This window comes from Bombina bombina, chromosome 1 (genome assembly GCF_027579735.1).
Source record: "Bombina bombina isolate aBomBom1 chromosome 1, aBomBom1.pri, whole genome shotgun sequence".
Classification (NCBI taxonomy): Eukaryota; Metazoa; Chordata; class Amphibia; order Anura; family Bombinatoridae; genus Bombina; species Bombina bombina.
Window position 1 is genome coordinate 1,560,380,478 of NC_069499.1, and position 18,819 is coordinate 1,560,399,296.

Sequence of the window (18,819 nt, forward strand, 5' to 3'; positions counted from 1 at the left end):
AGATGTGTGAGTATGTGCATCTGTCTCTATAAGAGGTTTGTGAGTGTGAGTACGTGCATCTGTCTCTATAAGAGGTGTGTTCTGTGTGAGTACATGCATCTGTCTCTATAAGAGGTGTGTGAGTGTGAGTACGTGCATCTGTCTCTATAAGAGGTGTGTGAGTGTGAGTATGTGCATCTGACTCTATAAGAGGTGTGTGAGTATGTGCATCTGTCTCTATAAGAGGTGTGTGAGTGTGAGTACGTGCATCTGTCTCTATAAGAGGTGTGTGAGTGTGAGTATGCGCATCTGACTCTATAAGAGGTGTGTGAGTATGTGCATCTGTCTCTATAAGATGTGTGTGAGTGTGAGTATGTGCATCTGTCTCTATAAGAGGTGTGTTTTGTGTAAGTACGTGCATCTGTCTCTATAAGAGGTGTGTGAGTGTGAGTATGTGCATCTGTCTCTATAAGAGGTGTGTGAGTACGTGCATCTGTCTGTATAAGAGTTGTGTTTTGTGTGAGTACGTGCATCTGTCTCTATAAGAGGTGCATGAGTGTGAGTATGTGCATCTGTCTCTATAAGATGTGTGTGAGTATGTGCATCTGTCTCTATAAGATGTGTGTGAGTATGTGCATCTGTCTCTATAAGAGGTGTGTGAGTATATGCATCTGTCTCTATAAGATGTGTGTGAGTATGTGCATCTGTCTCTATAAGATGTGTGTGAGTATGTGCATCTGTCTCTATAAGAGGTGTGTGAGTATGTGCATCTGTCTCTATAAGAGGTGTGTGAGTATGTGCATCTGTCTCTATAAGATGTGTGTGAGTATGTGCATCTGTCTCTATAAGAGGTGTGTGAGTATGTGCATCTGTCTCTATAAGAGGTGTGTGAGTGTGAGTACGTGCATCTGTCTCTATAAGAGGTGTGTGAGTGTGAGTATGCGCATCTGACTCTATAAGAGGTGTGTGAGTATGTGCATCTGTCTCTATAAGATGTGTGTGAGTGTGAGTATGTGCATCTGTCTCTATAAGAGGTGTGTTTTGTGTAAGTACGTGCATCTGTCTCTATAAGAGGTGTGTGAGTGTGAGTATGTGCATCTGTCTCTATAAGAGGTGTGTGAGTACGTGCATCTGTCTGTATAAGAGTTGTGTTTTGTGTGAGTACGTGCATCTGTCTCTATAAGAGGTGCATGAGTGTGAGTATGTGCATCTGTCTCTATAAGATGTGTGTGAGTATGTGCATCTGTCTCTATAAGATGTGTGTGAGTATGTGCATCTGTCTCTATAAGATGTGTGTGAGTATGTGCATCTGTCTCTATAAGAGGTGTGTGAGTCTGAGTACATGCATCTGTCTCTATTTGAGGCGTGTGAGTATGTGCATCTGTCTCTATAAGAGGTGTGTGAGTGTCAGTACGTGCATCTGTCTCTATAAGTGGTGTGAGAGTACGTGCATCTGTCTCTATAAGAGGTGTGTGAGGACGTGCATCTGTCTCTATAAGAGGTGTGTGAGGACGTGCATCTGTCTCTATAAGAGGTGTGTGAGGACGTGCATCTGTCTCTATAAGAGCTGTGTTTTGTGTGAGTACGTGCATCTGTCTCTATAAGAGGTGTGTTTTGTGTGAGTACGTGCATCTGTCTCTATAAGAGGTGTGTGAGTGTGAGTACGTGCATCTGTCTCTATAAGAGGTGTGTGAGTGTGAGTATGCGCATCTGACTCTATAAGAGGTGTGTGAGTATGTGCATCTGTCTCTATAAGATGTGTGTGAGTGTGAGTATGTGCATCTGTCTCTATAAGAGGTGTGTGAGTATATGCATCTGTCTCTATAAGAGGTGTGTGAGTATGTGCATCTGTCTCTATAAGAGGTGTGTGAGTGTGAGTACGTGCATCTGTCTCTATAAGAGGTGTGTGAGTGTGAGTATGCGCATCTGACTCTATAAGAGGTGTGTGAGTATGTGCATCTGTCTCTATAAGATGTGTGTGAGTATGTGCATCTGTCTCTATAAGAGGTGTCTGAGTGTGAGTACGTGCATCTGTCTCTATAAGAGGTGTGTGAGTATATGCATCTGTCTCTATAAGAGGTGTGTGAGTGTGAGTACATGCATCTGTCTCTATAAGAGGCGTGTGAGTATGTGCATCTGTCTCTATAAGAGGTGTGTGAGTGTGAGTACATGCATCTGTCTCTATAAGAGGTGTGTGAGTGTCAGTACGTGCATCTGTCTCTATAAGTGGTGTGCGAGTACGTGCATCTGTCTCTATAAGAGGTGTGTGTGTGTGAGTATGTGCATCTGTCTCTATAAGAGGTGTGTGAGTATATGCATCTGTCTCTATAAGAGGTGTCTGAGTGTGAGTACGTGCATCTGTCTCTATAAGAGGTGTGTGAGTGTGAGTACGTGCATCTGTCTCTATAAGAGGTGTGTGTGTGTGAGTATGTGCATCTGTCTCTATAAGAGGTGTGTGAGTGTGAGTATGTGCATCTGTCTCTATTAGAGGAGTGTGAGTGTGAGTACGTACATATGTCTCTATAAGAGGTGTGTGAGTACGTGCATCTGTCTCTATAAGAGGTGTGTGAGTGTGAGTATGTGCATCTGTCTCTATTAGAGGAGTGTGAGTGTGAGTACGTACATCTGTCTCTATAAGAGGTGTGTGAGTACGTGCATCTGTCTCTATAAGAGGTGTGTGAGTGCGTTCATCTGTCTCTATAAGAGGTGTGTGAGTACGTGCATCTGTCTCTATAAGAGGTGTGTGAGTGTGAGTACGTGCATCTGTCTCTATAAGAGGTGTGTGAGTGTGTACATCTGTCACTATAAGAGGTGTGTGAGTGTGAGTATGTGCATCTGTCTCTATAAGAGGTGTGTGAGTACGTGCATCTGTCTCTATAAGAGGTGTGTTTTGTGTGAGTACGTGCATCTGTCTCTATAAGAGGTGTGTGAGTACGTGCATCTGTCTCTATAAGCGGTGTGTGAGTGTGAGTATATGCATCTGTCTCTATAAGAGGTGTGTGAGTGTGAGTACGTGCATCTGTCTCTATAAGAGGTGTGTGAGTGTGACTACGTGCATCTGTCTCTATAAGAGGTGTGTTCTGTGTGAGTATGTGCATCTGTCTCTATAAGAGGTGTGTGAGTGTGAGTACGTGCATCTGTCTCTATAAGAGATGTGTGAGTATGTGCATCTGTCTCTATAAGAGGTTTGTGAGTGTGAGTACGTGCATCTGTCTCTATAAGAGGTGTGTTCTGTGTGAGTACATGCATCTGTCTCTATAAGAGGTGTGTGAGTGTGAGTACGTGCATCTGTCTCTATAAGAGGTGTGTGAGTGTGAGTATGTGCATCTGACTCTATAAGAGGTGTGTGAGTATGTGCATCTGTCTCTATAAGAGGTGTGTGAGTGTGAGTACGTGCATCTGTCTCTATAAGAGGTGTGTGAGTGTGAGTATGCGCATCTGACTCTATAAGAGGTGTGTGAGTATGTGCATCTGTCTCTATAAGATGTGTGTGAGTGTGAGTATGTGCATCTGTCTCTATAAGAGGTGTGTTTTGTGTAAGTACGTGCATCTGTCTCTATAAGAGGTGTGTGAGTGTGAGTATGTGCATCTGTCTCTATAAGAGGTGTGTGAGTACGTGCATCTGTCTGTATAAGAGTTGTGTTTTGTGTGAGTACGTGCATCTGTCTCTATAAGAGGTGCATGAGTGTGAGTATGTGCATCTGTCTCTATAAGATGTGTGTGAGTATGTGCATCTGTCTCTATAAGATGTGTGTGAGTATGTGCATCTGTCTCTATAAGAGGTGTGTGAGTATATGCATCTGTCTCTATAAGATGTGTGTGAGTATGTGCATCTGTCTCTATAAGATGTGTGTGAGTATGTGCATCTGTCTCTATAAGAGGTGTGTGAGTATGTGCATCTGTCTCTATAAGAGGTGTGTGAGTATGTGCATCTGTCTCTATAAGATGTGTGTGAGTATGTGCATCTGTCTCTATAAGAGGTGTGTGAGTATGTGCATCTTTCTCTATAAGAGGTGTGTGAGTGTGAGTACGTGCATCTGTCTCTATAAGAGGTGTGTGAGTGTGAGTATGCGCATCTGACTCTATAAGAGGTGTGTGAGTATGTGCATCTGTCTCTATAAGATGTGTGTGAGTGTGAGTATGTGCATCTGTCTCTATAAGAGGTGTGTTTTGTGTAAGTACGTGCATCTGTCTCTATAAGAGGTGTGTGAGTGTGAGTATGTGCATCTGTCTCTATAAGAGGTGTGTGAGTACGTGCATCTGTCTGTATAAGAGTTGTGTTTTGTGTGAGTACGTGCATCTGTCTCTATAAGAGGTGCATGAGTGTGAGTATGTGCATCTGTCTCTATAAGATGTGTGTGAGTATGTGCATCTGTCTCTATAAGATGTGTGTGAGTATGTGCATCTGTCTCTATAAGATGTGTGTGAGTATGTGCATCTGTCTCTATAAGAGGTGTGTGAGTCTGAGTACATGCATCTGTCTCTATTTGAGGCGTGTGAGTATGTGCATCTGTCTCTATAAGAGGTGTGTGAGTGTCAGTACGTGCATCTGTCTCTATAAGTGGTGTGAGAGTACGTGCATCTGTCTCTATAAGAGGTGTGTGAGGACGTGCATCTGTCTCTATAAGAGGTGTGTGAGGACGTGCATCTGTCTCTATAAGAGGTGTGTGAGGACGTGCATCTGTCTCTATAAGAGCTGTGTTTTGTGTGAGTACGTGCATCTGTCTCTATAAGAGGTGTGTTTTGTGTGAGTACGTGCATCTGTCTCTATAAGAGGTGTGTGAGTACGTGCATCTGTCTCTATAAGAGGTGTGTGAGTGTGAGTATGCGCATCTGACTCTATAAGAGGTGTGTGAGTATGTGCATCTGTCTCTATAAGATGTGTGTGAGTGTGAGTATGTGCATCTGTCTCTATAAGAGGTGTGTGAGTATATGCATCTGTCTCTATAAGAGGTGTGTGAGTATGTGCATCTGTCTCTATAAGAGGTGTGTGAGTGTGAGTACGTGCATCTGTCTCTATAAGAGGTGTGTGAGTGTGAGTATGCGCATCTGACTCTATAAGAGGTGTGTGAGTATGTGCATCTGTCTCTATAAGATGTGTGTGAGTATGTGCATCTGTCTCTATAAGAGGTGTCTGAGTGTGAGTACGTGCATCTGTCTCTATAAGAGGTGTGTGAGTATATGCATCTGTCTCTATAAGAGGTGTGTGAGTGTGAGTACATGCATCTGTCTCTATAAGAGGCGTGTGAGTATGTGCATCTGTCTCTATAAGAGGTGTGTGAGTGTGAGTACATGCATCTGTCTCTATAAGAGGTGTGTGAGTGTCAGTACGTGCATCTGTCTCTATAAGTGGTGTGCGAGTACGTGCATCTGTCTCTATAAGAGGTGTGTGAGTGTGAGTATGTGCATCTGTCTCTATAAGAGGTGTGTGAGTATATGCATCTGTCTCTATAAGAGGTGTCTGAGTGTGAGTACGTGCATCTGTCTCTATAAGAGGTGTGTGAGTGTGAGTACGTGCATCTGTCTCTATAAGAGGTGTGTGTGTGTGAGTATGTGCATCTGTCTCTATAAGAGGTGTGTGAGTGTGAGTATGTGCATCTGTCTCTATTAGAGGAGTGTGAGTGTGAGTACGTACATATGTCTCTATAAGAGGTGTGTGAGTACGTGCATCTGTCTCTATAAGAGGTGTGTGAGTGTGAGTATGTGCATCTGTCTCTATTAGAGGAGTGTGAGTGTGAGTACGTACATCTGTCTCTATAAGAGGTGTGTGAGTACGTGCATCTGTCTCTATAAGAGGTGTGTGAGTGCGTTCATCTGTCTCTATAAGAGGTGTGTGAGTACGTGCATCTGTCTCTATAAGAGGTGTGTGAGTGTGAGTACGTGCATCTGTCTCTATAAGAGGTGTGTGAGTGTGTACATCTGTCACTATAAGAGGTGTGTGAGTGTGAGTATGTGCATCTGTCTCTATAAGAGGTGTGTGAGTACGTGCATCTGTCTCTATAAGAGGTGTGTTTTGTGTGAGTACGTGCATCTGTCTCTATAAGAGGTGTGTGAGTACGTGCATCTGTCTCTATAAGCGGTGTGTGAGTGTGAGTATATGCATCTGTCTCTATAAGAGGTGTGTGAGTGTGAGTACGTGCATCTGTCTCTATAAGAGGTGTGTGAGTGTGACTACGTGCATCTGTCTCTATAAGAGGTGTGTTCTGTGTGAGTATGTGCATCTGTCTCTATAAGAGGTGTGTGAGTGTGAGTACGTGCATCTGTCTCTATAAGAGATGTGTGAGTATGTGCATCTGTCTCTATAAGAGGTTTGTGAGTGTGAGTACGTGCATCTGTCTCTATAAGAGGTGTGTTCTGTGTGAGTACATGCATCTGTCTCTATAAGAGGTGTGTGAGTGTGAGTACGTACATCTGTCTCTGTAAGAGGTGTGTTCTGTGTGAGTACGTGCATCTGTCTCTATAAGAGGTGTGTGAGTGTGAGTATGTGCATCTGTCTCTATAAGATGTGTGTGAGTATGTGCATCTGTCTCTATAAAAGGTGTGTGAGTGCGAGTACGTGCATCTGTCTTTATTAGAGGTGTGTGAGTATGTGCATCTGTCTCTATAAGAGGTGTGTGAGTACGTGCATCTGTCACTATAAGAGGTGTGTGAGTGTGAGTATATGCATCTGTCTCTATAAGAGGTGTGTGAGTATGTGCATCTGTCTCTATAAGAGGTGTGTGAGTATGTGCATCTGTCTCTATAAGGGGTTTGTGAGTTTGAGTACGTGCATCTGTCTCTATAAGAGGTATGTGAGTGTGAGTATGTGCATCTGTCTCTTTAAGAGGTGTGTGAGTACGTGCATCTGTCTCTATAAGAGGTGTGTGAGTGTGAGTACATACACCTGTCTCTATAAGAGGTGTGTGAGTTTGAGTACGTGCATCTATCTCTATAAGAGGTGTGTTTTGTGTGAGTACGTGCATCTGTCTCTATAAGAGGTGTGTGAGTGTGAGTACATGCATCTGTCTCTATAAGAGGTGTGTGAGTATGTGCATCTGTCTCTATAAGAGGTGTGTGAGTGTGAGTACGTGCATCTGTCTCTATAAGAGGTGTGTGAGTACGTGCATCTGTCACTATAAGAGGTGTGTGAGTGTGAGTACGTGCATCTGTCTCTATAAGAGGTGTGTTCTGTGTGAGTACATGCATCTGTCTCTATAAGAGGTGTGTGAGTACGTGCATCTGTCTCTATAAGGGGTGTGTGAGTGTGAGTACGTGCATCTGTCTCTAGAAGAGGTGTGTGAGTACGTTCATCTGTCTCTATAAGAGGTGTGTAAGTGTGAGTACGTGCATCTGTCTCTATAAGAGGTGTGTGAGTACGTGCATCTGTCTCTATAAGGGGTGTGTGAGTGTGAGTACGTGCATCTGTCTCTATAATCTGTTCTTTGTGGTTCAGCACCTGGGTAGATCTTGCTTATTGATGCCTAATTGTAACTACCAATTAGCAGGTGAGTATATACGCAGGTGATTATGTGTGCAGGTGAGTGTGTATGTATGCAAGTGATGTGTGTATGCATGTGTGAAATTGAGTGTGTATGTGTACAGCTGAGTGTGTATGTATGTAGATGAGTGTCAATGTGTGCATGTGAGTATTTATGTATGCAGGTGAGTGTGTATGTGCGCAGATGAGTGTGTATGTGTGAAAGTGAGTATGTGTGCAGGTGAGTATGTATGTAGATGAGTGTGTGTGTGTGCAGGTGAGTGTGTTTGTATGTAGATGAGTGTGTATGTGCGAAGGTGAGTATGTATGTGTGCAGGTGATTGTATATGTGTGCAGGTGAGTATGTATGTATGTAGACGAGTGTGTATGTGTCCAGGTGAGTGTATATGTGTGCAGGTGAGTATGTATGTATGTAGACGAGTGTGTATGTGTCCAGGTGAGTGTATATGTGTGCAGGTGAGTATGTATGTATGTAGATTAGTGTGTGTGCGTGCAGGTGAGTGTGTATGTACAGTAGGGCAAAAAAGTATTTAGTCAGCCACCAATTGTGCAAGTTCTCCCACTTAAGAAGATGAGCAAGGCCTGTAATTTTCATCATAGGTATACCTCAACTATGAGAGACAAAATGTGGAAACAAATCCAGACAATCACATTGTCTGATTTGGAAAGAATTTATTTGCATATTATGGTGGAAAATAAGTATTTGGTCACCTACAAACAAGCAAGATTTCTGGCTCTCACAGATCTGTATCTTCTTCTTTAAGAGGCCCCTCTGTCCTCCACTCATTACCTGTATTAATGGCACCTGTTTGAACTTGTTATCAGTATAAAAGATACCTGTCCACAACCTCAAACAGTCACACTCCAAACTCCACTGTGGTGAAGACCAAAGAGCTGTCGAAGGACACCAGAAACAAAACTGTGTGAGCAATAATTAGAAAATGGAAGACATACAAGACCACTGATAATCTCATTCGATCTGGGGCTCCACGCAAGATCTCACCCCGTGGGGTCAAAATGATCACAAGAATGGTGAGCAAACATCCCAGAACCTCATGGGGGGACCTGCAGAGAGCTGGGACCATAGTAACAAAGGCTACCATCAGTTTAACAACTCAGTTTAACAGGGTTTTGATTCCACAAAAAAAGCATATTAGTAAAATCTTCTGACTGTAATACATTTCTTCTAAACTCATAATATGTTTAATCTCATCCATCCATTGTTGCATAGAAGGGCTTTGAAGCTTCTTCCACATGCGTGGTATAAGTCTCTTGGCTGTATTTATCATTAATTGGAGCAGTCTGTTTTTGTACTGGCAATGTAATTGCAGGAGTTTGTGAAGTAGGATTGTCTGTGCGCCAAGAGCTATTGTTTGATTAAGTTTTAGCTTAATGTAGTTTTCAACTTGTGCCCAGAAGGGCTGGATAACAGGACAGTCCCACCAAATATGAGACAGTGTGCCTTGGTTCCCGCACCTCCTCCAACACATTGGAGATGCGGTTGGGTAAATTCTATGCAATCTTACCGGAGTTAAATACCACCTGGTCAGTAGTTTATAGTTAGTCTCAACTATAATGGTAGATATAGATGACCTTTTGATCTGCCTAAAACAAGATTTCCAGAATTGATCACTAATCTGGCAATTTAGCTCCCTTCCAGAGTAATCGAAAGGACGATGGTTTCTGTGATTCTGACTCTAGTAATATCTTATATGTTACTAGAGTTAGGGAGTAGGTATATTTTCTCAAAAGCGGTACAGGCCCTCTGAAGGTCATGTTTGTGAGGATGGTTTGATATAAAGTGTCTGACCTGGAAATATGAGAACCATGTTGTTACGGTACCAACAGTGTACCAAGGGTTAATACCAGATGAACAATGTCCTGCATACAGAATCAGCACTTCACAACCTCGATCAGTTTCCTTGCAAACATGAGACCAAGCTCCACATTTCAGGTTTAAAAAAGAATATATATTTATTAAAGGCTGAATGCCTAGTATTTATACAGGTTTTGACCCCAGATGGGGGGGTTGAATATAACCCTGGCTTCAGGTTACAGAGGGCATTGGTTAAACAGTAAAGCAAACATATGAACAATGCATCAAACCTCTAAGAATTGTCTATTCACAGGTAAAACAGATTAACATATTAAGTACTCAGACAATCTGATGTTGGGCAGTCTAGTTAACATAATCACACAAAACACAATCAGTTTACCTAGACAGACTCCTGAGACACAATCAGATCTTAAACATACATAGAATACATCTTATTACAGAATATAGGAACAGTTCTTATTAGCTATAAAGTCTTTTATGCCCACTTGGCTTATAGAGTCACAATTGCTCCCACAAGGGGCACTCACACCCTGTACCCATCCTGTATTTATGGATACAGGGTGACATAGACATAAGACAGAGTTATGAAAGTACATGGGGTGTCCAGCATATAAAATTCCATATTTCCATGCAGTCTCTGGGTATCCTTAAGCCCATGTACCTCCAGCCCAAAGAATGTTCCATAACAGGCCCTCCAATGTACAGTGGCGAGATTGGTTTCGTCACACATGTATTTAAAGGAGCTCCAATTTCATCTTTTATTTCCAACATTGGTTTGAGTTGACCGTCTCTCATTAAAGAACAAATCGGAACTCGAGTAACTCTATTTTATGTGTCAACTGATATATTAAAATTCAATCCTGGGAACATATTTTTATTTAGGATTTGTAGGAGTGGGGAATAATGTGTTGAGATGCTAATGTTCTTGGCTACTAATTTATCCCAAATTCTTAAAGTCTCTTCTATTAGTGGATTAGAGTATACAGTACAAGGGCGATATCTGCTTGGTATCCAGCAAAGATCACTAGTCGTGACATGGGCAAGAGTATAATTATCAATTTCAACCCAAAATTTAGGCCTATGTATTTGATTCCATGACACTATACGGGAAAGATGTATTACACTGAACATTTTTTATATCAAAAAGAAGATTCTTATTTGTAAATGAGAGGTCTAGCTAGCTGGTTATAGCTACAAAAGTTAAAAGTTCAAATGCCTTGATGGCTGATAGTTAATCTCCATGCCAACAGCAATGATGGGAGACAATAGTTGTTATTATCATTATCTGTAATTCGGCAACTGATTCACTACACAGGCGTACAATAAAGGAAATACAGGGAAGGCAGACAGTGGCAGAATGTGTAAAGGACATAGCTCCCTATACCACCAACAAAGGGTAGTTGGAGATTGAATGTAGCCTGTGGTAACAGGTGGTGGTAGACCATAATCAGTTGTGGATAAGGAGTTTCTAGTTTGGAGAATTGGTCTTGGATGAACGCTTAGGTTACCGTGGTAGGTACCTCGGAAGATGTAGGTTTTGAGGGAGGATTTAAAGCTTTCAATACTAGGGGAATTTGATCCTGGATCTACAGAAGCTTGGACACAAGAGTCAGCTATTCTCTATGTAAATTGTCCAATGACGCTTCTGACTTCTGGCTCTAACACTCACTGACTCCATTAAGAAAAAGCATTGCCAGGCTTATCTTCCTTACACGTTGCTCATCATCTGCTTCACCTCTCTGCCAATCCCTTCACTGGCTTTCTCTTGCCTCTAGGATCAAACACAAAATTCTCACTCTGACATACAAAGCCCTCAACTGCACTGCTGCCCCCTATATCTCAGACCTTGTCTCCAGATACTCTCCCTCCCGTCCCTTTCGCTCTGCTCAGGATCTCCTCCTCTCCTCCTCTCTTGTTACTTTCTCACATTCCCATTTGCAGGACTTCTCCAGACTGGCTCCCATCTTGTGGAATTCCCTGCCTCGCTCCACAAGACTCTCCTCCAGTTTTAACAGCTTCAAGCACTCCCTAAAGACTCTACTGTTCAGGGATGCTTACAACCAACACTAACCTTTCCTAACTCGGTTGCTTTCCCCTTGAACCCCCTAGAATGTAAGCCTATGAGCCCAGCTGTTTGCAGATCGCCTTCATAAGAGCCGACTACAAAAGAGCAACTCACGGCAGGGCCCTCTACCCATATGATCCCTATAAATGTTATCCTGTATACCAACTATGTTTATAGCGCTGCGGAATCTGTTGGCGCTCTACAAATACCTGTTAATAATAATAATAATGATAGTGGGCTGTTGTTGGGTACATAAACTGGATCCCATGGGGGGGGAATAATAAGCACATTTTCTAATGTTTTGAAGAGGGGGCTTTAGACACAATATTTATGTAATACAAATAGAATGTGTACATTGCAGAAAACAATTATATTTAGTGCCCCTTTAATGTCGAACACCCAGGAACTATGCATTTTCACTTCAAAGAAGGACACAGTGAGCTTATGACGATACTTGAATATCCACCAATCACCAGCCGTGTAATGTTCAGGAATGGCACAGGTGTGAAAAAATGGCTATTGTTTACAAATATAAGGCTCTAATGAAGAAAAAAAAATATTTTTAACTTTAATAAAAGTGAGAAGTGAGTATTTTATGGTAAGGATTTTATGGTATGTCTCATTAAATCACAAAAATGTTAAAAACTGTTCTACTGTGTCACATCACTCAGGGTAAATGTCTCCTTAAATTGTCTCTCTACCAGGATTTTCTAGGATTTCTCCTGCGATCTTGATGAAAATGCTGTCTGTTAATCCGGAGGGAAAAGTCCTTGTTAGGAGGTGTCTCCTCACTCTTCGACCCTTCCGGTAAGAATCCTTTGTATAAGAAGTGAGGCACTCTAACCAAAAACATTTTAGTAGGAGCTGTCAAATGGGTTAGTAGGAGCTGTCACATGGGTTAGTAGTAGGAGCTGTCACATGGCTTAGTAGGAGATGTCACATGTATTAGTAGGAGCTGTCACATGGGTTAGTAGGAGCAGTCAGCTGTCACATGGGTTAGTAGCAGCTGTCACATGGGTTAGTAGGAGCTGTCACATGGGTTAGTAGGAGCTGTCACATGGGTTAGTAGGAGCTGTCACGAGGGTTAGTAGGAGCTGTCACATGGGATAGTAAGCGCTATCACATGGGTTAGTAGGAGCTGTCACATGGGTTAGTAGGAGCTGCCACATGGGTTAGTAGCAGCTGTCACATGGGATAGTAGGAGCTGTCACATGGGATAGTAGGAGCTGTCACATGGGTTAGTAGGAGCTGTCACATGAGTTAGTAGGAGCTGTCACATGGGTTAGTAGGAGCTGTCACATGGCTTAGTAGGAGCTGTCACATGGCTTAGTAGGAGCTATCACATGGCTTAGTAGGAGATGTCACATGGGTTAGTAGGGGCTGTCACATTGGTTAGTAGGAGCTGTCACATGGGTTTAGTAGCAGCTGTCACATGGTTAGTAGCAGCTGTCACATGGGTTAGTAGCAGCTGTCACATGGGTTAGTAGGAGCTGTCACATGGGTTAGTAGCAGCTGTCACATGGGATAGTAGGAGCTGTCACATGGGATAGTAGGAGCTGTCACATGGGTTAGTAGGAGCTGTCACATGGCTTAGTAGGAGATGTCACATGGATTAGTAGGAGATGTTGCATGGGTTAGTAGGAGATGTTGCATGGGTTAGTAAGATATATCCCATGGCTGAGTAAGAGGTGTCACATGGCTTAGTAAGAGGTGTCACATGGTTTAGTTAGAGGTGTCACGTGGGTTAGTAGGAGCTGTCACATGGTTTAGTTAGAGGTGTCACATGGGTTAATAGGAGCTGTCACATAGCTTAGTAGGGGATGTCACATGTATTAGTAGGAGATGTCACATGTATTAGTAGGAGATGTCACATGTATTAGTAGGAGATGTCACATGTATTAGTAGGAGCTGTCATTTGGCTTAGTAGGAGATGTCACATGTATTAGTAGGAAATGTCACATGGATTAGTAGGAGATGTCACATGTATTAGTAGGAGCTGTCACATGTATTAGTAGGAGATGTCACATGTATTAGTAGGAGCTGTCACATGGCTTAGTAGGAGATGTCACATGGATTAGTAGGAAATGTCACATGGATTAGTAGGAGATGTTGCATGAGTTAGTAAGATATATCCCATGGGTCAGTAAGAGCTGTCACATGGCTTAGTAAGAGGTGTCACATGGTTTAGTTAGAAGTGTCACGTGGGTTAGTAGGAGCTGTCACATGGTTTAGTTAGAGGTGTCACATGAGTTAATAGGAGCTGTTGCGTGGATTAGTAGGAGCTGTCACATGGCTTAGTAGGAGCTGTCACATGGATTAGTAGGAGATGTTGCATGGGTTAGTAAGATGTATCCCATGGGTCAGTAAGAGCTGTCACATGGGTTACTAAGGTGTGTCACATGGCTTAGTAAGAGCTGTCACATGGCTTAGTAGGAGCTGTAACATGACTTAGTAGGAGCTGTCACATGGTTTAGTTACAGGTGTCACGTGGGTTAGTAGGAGGTGTCACATGGTTTAGTTACAGGTGTCACGTGGGTTAGTAGGAGCTGTCACATGGTTTAGTAGGAGCTGTCACATGGTTTAGTAGGAGCTATCACATGGATTAGTAGGAGCTGTTGCATGGATTAGTAGGAGCTTTCATATATATGTCTTAGTAAGAGGTGTCACATGGGTTATTAGGAGCTATCACATGGGTTAGTAGGAGCTGTCACATGGGTTAGTAGGAGCTGTCACATGGGTTAGTAGGAGCTGTCAAATAGGTTAGTAGGAGCTATCACATTGGTTAGTAAGAGTTGTCACATGGGTTAGTAAGAGTTGTCACATGGGTTAGTAAGAGTTGTCACATGGGTTAGTAAGAGTTATCACATGAGTTAGTAAGAGTTATCACATGAGTTAGTAGGAGGAGCTGTCACATGGTTAGTAGGAGCTGTCACATGGGTTAGTAAGGGTTATCACATGGGTTAGTAAATAAAGTAAAGGGGTTTCAGGGCCATGAGTGTGTTCTGAGGTCTAAAGTGGATATATAAATGATAGGCATTTCAAGGCCAGGGGGTCTAATCCGATATCTGAAGTGAGCATATAACTGACAGGGGCTGAAGGGCCTGGGGTCTGATCTGAGGGGTGATGTGAACATATGATTGCAGAGGGGAATATGTCTGATCTGAAATCTGATGTGTGCATAGTCATCCATTTTTTAGGACAGCTGGCAATCCTAGCAATTATACTTCTGTGTTGCCTATTTCTTGTAATGTAAACATCACAGTTGTCAGTCTGTCCCACAAAGTATTGTAAGAGCTGTCTGTATGTCTCACAAGGTTTTGTAAGAGCTATCTGTCTGTCTCACAAGGTTTTGTAAGAGATCTATGTCTGTCTCACAATGTTTTGTAAGAGCTGTCTGTCTGTCTCACAAGATTTTGTAAGAGCTCTATGTCTGTCGCACAATGTTTTGTAAGAGCTGTCTGTCTCACAAGGTTTTATAAGAGTGGTCTGTCTGTCTCACAAGGTTTTGTAAGATCTGTCTGTCTCACAATGTTTTGTAAGAGCTCTCTGTCTGTCTCACAAGGTTTTGTAAGAGCTCTCTGTCTGTCTCACAAGGTTTTGTAAGAGCTGTCTGTCTCACAAGGTTTTTGTAAGAGCTGTCTGTCTGTCTCACAAGGTTTTGTAAGAGCTGTCTGTCTCACAAGGTTTTGTAAGAGCTGTCTGTCTCACAAGGTTTTTGTAAGAGCTGTCTGTCTGTCTCACAATGTTTTGTAAGAGCTGTCTGTCTCACAATGTTTTGTAAGAGCTGTCTGTCTGTCTCACAAGGTTTTGTAAGAGCTGTCTGTCTGTCTCACAAGGTTTTGTAAGAGCTGTCTGTCTCACAAGGTTTTGTAAGAGCTGTCTGTCTCACAAGGTTTTGTAAGAGCTGTCTGTCTCACAAGGTTTTGTAAGAGCCCTCTGTCTATCTCACAAGGTTTTGTAAGAGCTGTCTGTCTCACAAGGTTTTGTAAGAGCTGTCTGTCTGTCTCACAAGGTTTTGTAAGAGCTGTCTGTCTGTCTCACAAGGTTTTGTAAGAGCTCTGTCTGTCTCACAAGGTTTTGTAAGAGCTCTCTGTCTGTCTCATGAGATTTTATAAGAGCTCTCTGTCTCACAAGGTTTTGTAAGAGCTGTCTGTCTGTCTCACAAGGTTTTGTCTGAGTCTATATGATCTGTATAAATGTTTCACACATATATATTGAAGTCAAACACAGATGAGATTGTTAACTCACATGAGATATGATCTCCATTTCTCACAAAAGCAATTGCAGACCACAGTAATACAGTATGGGTTAATGGAGTCCATGTGTTTGCTTTTTAATTGGATAGAGTGGTGTTTATGGTAGGTGTTAAACAATCTAAATACCATTTGTATCGGGGATGATGGGTATACTGGGCATGTTTGATCAATCATGTTTTTAAAATAAGTATTTTAAGTAATTTTGAATTAATTAAGAAAACCTAATTTTTAGTTTTGGTGAGATTTTCATCTAATGTCAAGAAATTGATTTCGATAAGAATGATGCAGCCTTTGAGGTAAAGGCTTTAGCAGCTGGTTGTCCTTCCAGTTCCCACATCCACAGGATCATGACTTTAGAGATGGAGGGGGCAGTGGGATTGAGAGCTTCCTATCACTGAGCCCTGAACAGGATAGAGATGCTGCTTCCTCCCAAGCTAAGGCCATTTTATAACCACCCTGCAAAACCCAAAAATATGTTTTTCTGGGTATCATGAATTAAGGTTTGGTGATCGCAAGATAACGATATGACTAGACGCGCAGTCAAACTTGTCCTTATGGCAACAGGTATTATCTGGCCGTGCTATTCACTTATGATTATCCCTTAAAACTGGTCTTTGTTTGTTGAAAACTTCTTTGTTGGTTGTGCAGGAGGCTCCCAGCTTTTTAGAATATGGAGGTATAACCTGCAGCGCAACGCAAAAGGTGATCAAGAACAGTTAAAACCTTACTCAACTGTATTCAAATATTTGTGTGAAAAGCAAGCTTTTAAGTATTATATTAAAACATAAGTGATGAGATTCAAAATATCTCCAAAAGTCTCAAACCTCACTGTATAGAACAAGGTTTGTGTTTGTTGAATATTTCAGTGTATATTTGCATTATAACCCTAGGGAAAGTTTCCCTAAGGGTTATGGGGGAAACCAGATGTGGACTCCTTGTCCAATGTACCTAGGGCAATATGGCTGCACTTCACAGAAGATTGAAACCATCATCTGGGGTCACCATGTTCCTCATTCTGAGGAGGATTGTCTGGTATTTTGGGGCTGGACTGTCCATTTATACATTTTCAGACCGATATACGTCAGGAAAATCTCCTGTGTGAAAGACAAAATTGGGCTAAAAGAAGATGCTCCTGGGTAATGACTTGCCAAAGAACAAGCTACTGAGCCGATGTTCATTCCTGGTTGAACACTTCTCTCTCAGTGAATATCTTTTACTGCAAGAAGAACACAATATCTAGAGACTGTGGGGCCGAATTATCAAGCTCTGAATGGAGCTTGATGTCCCTGTTTCCGCGCAAACCTTCAGGCTCCATAACTTGTCCGCTTGCTCTGAGACTGCAGACATCAATCCGCCCAATCCTATATGATCGGGCTGATTGACACCCCCTACTAGCAGCCAATCTGCAGGGGGTGGCATTGCACAAGCAGTTCACAAAGATGGTCCCGCTTCGCGCCGGATGGAAGAAGATAGAAGATGCCGCTTGGATGAAGATGTTTGCCGGTCCGGATCTCCTCTTCTTGCCGGATAGGATGAAGACTTTGGACCCTCTTCTGGACCTCTTCTTGCCGCATAGGAGGAAGACTTCGGACCCTCTTCTGGACGGATCGGTGATACCCGGCGTGGTGAAGACAAGGTAGGAAGATCTTCAGGGGCTTAGTGTTAGGTTTTTTAAGGGGTGTTTGGGTTAGATTAGGGGTATGTGGGTGGTGGGTTGTAATGTTGGGGGGTGTATTGTATGTTTATTTAAATGCAAAAGAGCTGTTTTCTTTGGGGCATGCCCCGCAAAAGGCCCTTTTAAGGGCTGGTAAGGTAAAAGAGCTTTACAATTTTTATTTTAGAATAGGGTAGGGCATTTTTTTATTTTGGGGGGCTTTGTTATTTTTTTAGGGGGCTTAGAGTAGGTGTAATTAGTTTAAAATTCTTTTTTGTAATTTAGTTTAGTTGATATAATTGTAGATAATTGTAGATAGTTTATTTAATTAATTTAGTGATAGTGTAGTGTTAGGTTTAATTGTAACTTAGGTTAGGATTTATTTTACAGGTAATTTTGTAATTATTTTAACTAGGTAACTATAAAATAGTTATTAACTAATTAATAGCTATTGTACCTGGTTAAAATAAATACAAAGTTGCCTGTAAAATAAATATTAATCCTAAAATAGCTAAAATAAATATTAATCCTAAAATAGCTACAATATAATTATTATTTATATTGTAGCTGTATTAGGGTTTATTTAACAGGTAAGTATTTAGCTTTAAATAGGAATAATTTATTTAATAAGAATTATTTTATTTTGTTAGAATAAAATTATATTTAACTTAGGGGGGTGTTAGGGTTAGGGTAAGACTTAGCTTTAGGGGTTAATAAATTTAATAGAGTAGCAGTGAGGTCCGGTCGGCAGATTAGGGGTTAAAAATTGTAGGTAGGTGGCGGCGACGTGGGGGGGGCAGATTAGGGGGTAATAAATATTATGTAGGGGTCGGCGATGTTAGGGGCAGCAGATTAGGGGTACATAGGGATAATGTAGGTAGCGGCGGTGTGCGGTCGGCAGATTAGGGGTTAAAAAAATTTAATAGAGTAGCGGCGATGTGGGGGGGCCTCGGTTTAGGGGTACATAGGTAGTTTATGGGTGTTAGTGTACTTTAGAGCACAGTAGTTAAGAGCTTTATGAACTGGCGTTAGCCCAGAAAGCTATTAACTCCTGACTTTTTTCTGCAGCTGGAGTCTTGTCGTTAGATTTCTAACGCTCACTTCAGCCAAGACTCTAAATACCAGCATTAGAAAGATCCCATTGAAAAGATAGGATACGCAATTGGCGTAGGGGGATCTGCGGTATGGAAAAGTCGTGGCTGGAAAGTGAGCGTTAGACCCTTTCCTGACTGACTCTAAATACCAGCGGGCGGCCAAAACCAGCGTTAGGACCCCCTTAGTTTCTCTAAATTAGAATCACAGAACTGAGTATGAAATAAAAACAAATGGCTAGATTACGAGTTTTGCGTTATGAGGGGTGCGGTACTAACTTGCACGTTATTGTCACCGCTCACTTACCTACAACGCTGGTATTACAAGTTTTTACAAACCCGGCGTTAAAAGGCAAGAAGTGAGTGTAGAGCAAAATTGAGCTCCATACCTCACTTCAATACCAGCGCTGCTTAAGTCAGCGGTGAGCTGGTTATACATCAGACATTAGACATCAATGGG

The 18,819-nt window shown here is 42.1% G+C and overlaps 1 protein-coding gene across 1 annotated transcript in view; it reads left to right on the forward strand.

The window, feature by feature from the left end:
• The first annotated feature begins 16,572 nt into the window (after window positions 1-16,572).
• MGAT5B (alpha-1,6-mannosylglycoprotein 6-beta-N-acetylglucosaminyltransferase B) overlaps window positions 16,573-18,819 on the forward strand; it is a 154,339-nt gene continuing 152,092 nt past the window's right edge. Inside the window, exon 1 of the mRNA XM_053688752.1 lies at window positions 16,573-16,646. Coding sequence (XP_053544727.1) covers window positions 16,573-16,646 — 74 coding nt within the window. The remainder of the gene's footprint in view (window positions 16,647-18,819) is intronic.